The sequence below is a fragment of the Marmota marmota genome, unplaced genomic scaffold (genome assembly GCF_001458135.2).
Source record: "Marmota marmota marmota unplaced genomic scaffold, marMar, whole genome shotgun sequence".
Taxonomy (NCBI): domain Eukaryota; kingdom Metazoa; phylum Chordata; class Mammalia; order Rodentia; family Sciuridae; genus Marmota; species Marmota marmota.
In genome coordinates, this window is record NW_025999977.1 from 22779480 (window position 1) to 22785479 (window position 6000).

General features: G+C 53.0%; 1 protein-coding gene across 1 annotated transcript in view; it reads left to right on the forward strand.

Moving 5' to 3' along the window:
* Kcnk12 (potassium two pore domain channel subfamily K member 12) overlaps positions 1 to 5369 on the forward strand; it is a 45281-nt gene extending 39912 nt beyond the window's left edge. The window contains 2 exon segments of the mRNA XM_048804942.1: positions 364 to 923; positions 926 to 5369. Of these exon segments, the coding sequence (XP_048660899.1) occupies positions 364 to 923; positions 926 to 1264 (899 nt within the window). The 3' untranslated portion in view covers positions 1265 to 5369.
* Positions 5370 to 6000: the final 631 nt, after the last annotated feature.

Here is a 6000-nt window from a genome sequence, read left to right on the forward strand (position 1 = left end):
TTGTGTCCACCTACAACTAAAAAATAAATATATATTTTTAAATCAGTTCGGAGGGTGCGAAAACAGGTGTCACTTGTTGGCTTTTGGGCATGTCAGTGATTTGCACCTGAGCAGTGGTTTCTGGTTTGTGTGTCCTGAGGACTGCATCCTTCCTAATGATCCTGCTCCACCATGTTCATTTATAGTTTGGGGGTTGCCAACATGAGGAACCCGATCTAGTATCAATCTCCAAGGGAGACAAAAGTATACACCTAAGTGGAGCCACTCAGAATAGCTGCCCATTCAGCACCTGCATTCACCTGCCACACACCCACACCTGGTAGGGTCCACCTGCCCTTGCTGACCCGCGCTGTGTCTCCACAGGTTTCGGCATGACCACCCCTGCCACAGTGGGTGGGAAGGCCTTCCTCATCGCCTATGGGCTGTTTGGCTGCGCAGGGACCATCCTTTTCTTCAACCTCTTTCTGGAACGCATCATCTCGCTGCTGGCCTTCATCATGCGCACGTGCCGGGAGCGCCAGCTGCGCCGCAGCGGCCTGCTGCCCGCCACCTTCCGCCGCGGCTCTGCGCTCTCGGAGGCCGACAGCCTGGCGGGCTGGAAGCCCTCGGTGTACCACGTGCTGCTCATCCTGGGCCTGTTCGCCGTGCTGCTGTCGTGCTGCGCCTCGGCCATGTACACCAGCGTGGAGGGATGGGACTACGTGGACTCGCTCTACTTCTGCTTCGTCACCTTCAGCACCATCGGCTTCGGGGACCTGGTGAGCAGCCAGCACGCCGCCTACCGGAACCAGGGGCTCTACCGCCTGGGCAACTTCCTCTTCATTCTCCTCGGCGTGTGCTGCATCTACTCCCTCTTCAACGTCATCTCCATCCTCATCAAGCAGGTGCTCAACTGGATGCTGCGCAAGCTGAGCTGCCGCTGCTGCGCGCACTGCTGCCCCGCGCCCGGCGCGCCCTGGCCCGGCGCAACGCCATCACACCCGGCTCGCGGCTGCGTCGCCGCCTGGCCGCGCTCGGCGCAGACCCCGCGGCCCGCGACAGCGACACCGAAGGCCGCCGCCTGTCGGGCGAGCTCATCTCCATGCGCGACCTCACGGCCTCCAACAAAGTGTCGCTGGCGCTGCTGCAGAAGCAGCTGTCGGAGACGGCCAACGGCTACCCGCGCAGCGTGTGCGTCAACACGCGCCAGAACGGCTTCTCGGGCGGCGTGGGCGCGCTGGGCATCATGAACAACCGGCTGGCGGAGACCAGCGCCTCCAGGTAGACCGCCCGCCCGCCTGCCAGCGCCGTGGACCCTCCCCAGGCTGCGGGCCGCCGGGCGTGATTGGCTTCACTTCTCTCAGAGCTGGCGCTTTCTTAATCTTTATCCAATAAAATGAAACCAAAAAAAAATTTATTTTTTAAAAAAGAAATACTATTTGGCCAGGCCTGATGTTATCAAGGGCAGGTTTTGGAGGAGCCTGTGTCCCTTGTGAGTCCCCTCTTGGAGAACCGTGGCCCCCAGCAGATTTTTCTCCAGGGAGAGAAAACAGTAACACCCCAGACCCCCATTCAGTGCACACTGCAGCAAGGAGAATGCCATTCTCGGGGTCTGCTGACTGGCACTAAACCCTTCCCCATGCACATAAGCAGCTGGCAACCCCAAAGCATATGGTGCAGCTTTTCATGGCTCTGAATTACCTCCTCAGCATTTAGAATCCTGGCCCAGCCTAGCAGCTTCCTTCTGGTCGTCAGAAGTGATATAGTCACAGTTTTGACAGGTGGGGGTGGGGAGAGCCATATGTTGCCTCCCCATGTATATATATAGAACAGCCACTACACACAGAGAATGGTGTAGTATTATGCAATGAGATGAAACATAGCACCAACTTGCAGACTGTGGCATTTCCCCCAGATTTGGAAATTGCAAATGGTAAGGGGCTTAGCTGGCCTTTCTCAGCCTGGAGTGAGTCCACTTAGCACAACACACCGGGCAGCTACTTCTAATGGTGGAAAGCCCAGGGTGGCCCGCAAGAGCAGGTCTCTCAGGCTGCGGGAGCCCTGCTCTGCTTCAGCTGGCTCATCTCTGAGGCACATGTTAAGTCCCCCAACCCTCCTTTCATTCACAAGCTTCATCCACATATAGGAATGCTCTTCTTCATTATTAACCAGTAATATTTGATTCTTCTCAGACAAGATTTTTTGTTATTGTTGTCATTTTCTTCTTCTTTTTTAAAACTACTGTTGACAGTTTGACATTTTACCATTATTAGAGAGCCTGTTGGTGCAGAGCATGGCCCCCTAGTATCCCTCTTCCTCCCAAGTCAGGGCTCTGCCAGCTACTCCCTTGGGGACCCAGGGCCTGTGTCACCATAAACCCAAAGTAGCCATCCTGCAAATGTCAGGGCATTTGGCTTCAGTGCTCATAAGGTATTTGGGGTTAGCAGTAGCAGAGTTCCATTCCAAATCCTATGTGCCCCTCAAATCAGTTTTTGTTTTTGTTTTCTCATGCACAGTCTGCATCAAAGGTGGAGAAAGACAGGAGGAAGGGAGCTGGGGGAACCTATGGATTAGAGTAATTTTTGGATTAAAGTTATGGTCTGGATGCTCCTTAGGCTGAGGGACAGATTCTCCCAGAAGAGCCCTCTCTATATCCAGGCTTCATTGAAAAGTTGGTGGCTTGAGGCTATATACTATTTCTGTTGGGAAGTCTTAGAAAAGTACCACTTCACCACCAGCTGCAGGGATGCTATGACATCTCCCTCCCTGGCAACTGTGTCTAGAGCACACACAGGCACAGACTCTTACACACTCATACCTACACCCAAATATGCACACCTGCACACTCATGTACACACAGCATTAAGAATCATGTTGAATATCAAACTCCTCTCTCCCCTTCAGGTTTATGGCAAGAAGGAAAAAAATTAGCTGAGATCTCAGTCACTCTCCAGTTACTTTGGGTAATTCTTAACTTGGGTTGGGGTTGGTTTTTAAACACAGGACTTCGTCTGAGATGAAGCCAGTGAGGCAGGGCTGACCAGGAGGGGAGTCAGTCTTGCTAAATCCTGAGAGGTAAGCTCCTCCAAGAGTTCAGCTTCTGGGATCCACCATGATTGTCAGTCAGGTCAGCCCTGTGAATACCCATTTGAATGCTGGCTGCATTCACACAAAAGGACTGCATGCGCTCAGAGAGACACATGTCTAGTGGGACTTGGAAATAAAGTGCCAGGTTCATCTCTTTTAAAGAAGGAACCATTAAAAGGCATCCAATTAGAGATGTCACCTAGGCAACAGGAAATAACTTGGAGATCTGAGCTATCCAGGGGAGGAAGTAAAGATCCCCGGGGTAGAGGCATCTGGACATAAGGACTCAGTTACAGGCAAAATAGCAGCCTACCTAGGGTCAGGGAGCCCTGGGCAACAGCACAGAGGGGCAAAGGCCCAGCTACCAAGTTTCCATCCCACCAACAGGTGCACAGCAATGATGGAATCCTGTCCCCCTGGGAGGGACGGCTCTGCCTCCAGAGAAGAGAAATACGAAACATTCCTTGGCAGTCTCCTCTGTCAATAGTGCTTCCTAGAGTCAATCCTAAGTTGCTTATGCTCCAGTCTTAGATGTTTTCTCTTCCTTTCCTATGTTTTGCTTTGGAGGGAGGCAGTTGGGCACAGCTGAGCAAATTTGTAAAGGAGCCATAAGCCTCCCAACTTCCCAGAGAAACATTAATCCTCCAAGTATGGTTGTAGCTCAGGATCCAGGACCACATGCGCATTTTCCCCCAAGTCCCCATCCCTCTACCCCAGTCTCAGTGACACTGGAGGGTATAGCACATCATTGTCCTTCCCCTTAGACCAAAAGGCTTAGGGCTGCTGCCTTCAAAAGCTGGGTCAGAGGACTAGGTGGGACATTCCACTAACCCACCCCTAAAAGATGTTTGGTTAATATCCTGCTTGAGGGCCTAAAATGAGAAGCAGGGATGGGATGGGGTCTTCACATAATTTCAGGAACAATGACATTGATAGGGATCCCTTTCCTTCATGCAGTTTCTTTCCAACCTTGGGCTAAGAAGGGTTCGATTCTGTCAGATGCCAAGGGCTCTCTAGATTGACCCACAGCTGGTAGCTCACTGCAATCTGCAACTTGCACAGGCTCTGGGAGCTGTTCCTAACCTCAGGCCCACACTCACCCATCTCAGGCTGAACTGTGGGGCTCCATCAAGGCAGCCTGACTCCAAGAAGCCCTTGCCATTTTGGCTGTGGCCAAGAAGGGTCTAGGTGCTGGGCCCTCTCAGAGACAGGTTAAGAAGCCACTGTGGTGCACCTGCTTGCTAATGCTGGGTGACAGATTCCTTCATTCTGTGAGTGAAGCCGGAGGCCCAGGCCTGGTGAAGGAGTCCTAAGGCTCAGGGAGTCTCAACCCTCAGCCTGTGGAAAAAGTCAGACAGCCCTGGGACAGGTGTACCTGCACACACATCAGCCTTACAAAGAGCTATTAGCCCTTCTCTACAAGGAAAAATCAGTCTGGGCTGCTCTAAGAAGAAAGATGGTTCGTGTTTGATTCTCTAGAGGTCTGCTAGGACCTGGGAAGCCCCTCTCTGCCTTGGCGGAGCTTTATGTACCATGTGCGTGTGTTTGTTTTACACAGAAGCCAGCACCCAAAACCAAGCCGCGTCCTGAGCAGCAGCTGACCTGGGGGCCTCTGTCCCTCAAGCCTTCTAGCAGAGTCCTCTTCCTGCAGGCTCTGGGGTGAGGAGTGGCTGAGCCTTCATGGGGAACGGAGGCAGAAGACAGTCCACGGAGGCCACCGAGGAGCTGTGGGCCATGCAGTTTCATCTTACTGTAACCTTTTACACTCTCAAAAATAAAAAGCACAATTCTACATCACCGCCTGGAAAGCACATCCAGACTGCAGCTGAGGGCACTTCTGCGGGACTCTGTTTGCTACAGCAGTAGAATAACCCTGGCCTTGGTGACTCCTAAAGCTCCTCCTATGGGGTGGGAGGGACTAATGAAGCCATTCCTGACTCCCAGCAGGCTCAGCAGCAGGGGACTTGGAGCCTGGACTCCTGGAGGAGCTCTGTCACCCTCAGGCACCCCAGGGTGTGACATCACTCTGTGATATCTTCCATGCAACGCTGAGCAAAGCCAGCCTCATCGCGTGCATTGAGAAGCCATGAGGGGTCTGCACTCGCCTGGCCCCCTCCCTTTCCTCCCAGAGGAAGCTGCCCCTGCTTTACAACTCATTTTCTATGCTACTCGGTCTCTCAGGAGGGGGGTGGAGCATGCAGGGCTTCTTCAACAACACGTTTCTTTTTCTGAGCGGCACTTCAAGAGAGGACTTGAAGGGTGTTTAAATTAACGATGAATAAAATGCAGCCTGCCACCCCTGTGAGCTGTTTGCTTTCTGCCTGTCAGAGCCGCCTGCCTCCCCATCTTCCTGTTCACACCTCCTCTCTGGAGGTCCCTGGAGATATGTGGCAACCCCACAGGGGAATTACTCTGCAAAACAGTGACTCCATTTGAGCCTGTGCATCAACCAGGCCAGAGTGGCCCGAGCCTGGGGGAGGGACCGTGGCCCTGCTCTTCAGCCCAACTGGCCACTGCACACTTGCCCTTGATTCTCCAAATGAAGCTTCGAAAGAGGCCAGGCCCAACCCTGGAGATTCTGGAGATTTCGATATCATGGGAAAGCACTGGGAACTTTTACAGAAGTTGCCCGGGTAATTCTAATGGGCAGCCAGGGTCTTGAACCTGCACCATAACACTCACATTATAGGGAGGTAGGCAGGGTGCCCGCTGAGAAACCAGGAGGCCTGGCATCACCACTCAGCTCCTCCGTTTCCCCATCTCTGATATGAGTTAATGATACCCTCCCCTGACCTCCCAGAAGTAAGCAGAGCTGGGGACTCTGGAAAGTGTAATTTGTTGCACCATTGCAAGGTGTCACCATAATGAAAGGCATTTCATGAGGATAACGGGACCAGGTAGCCCCTCTTCCTTCCTCAGGGGAAACTGCTCCTT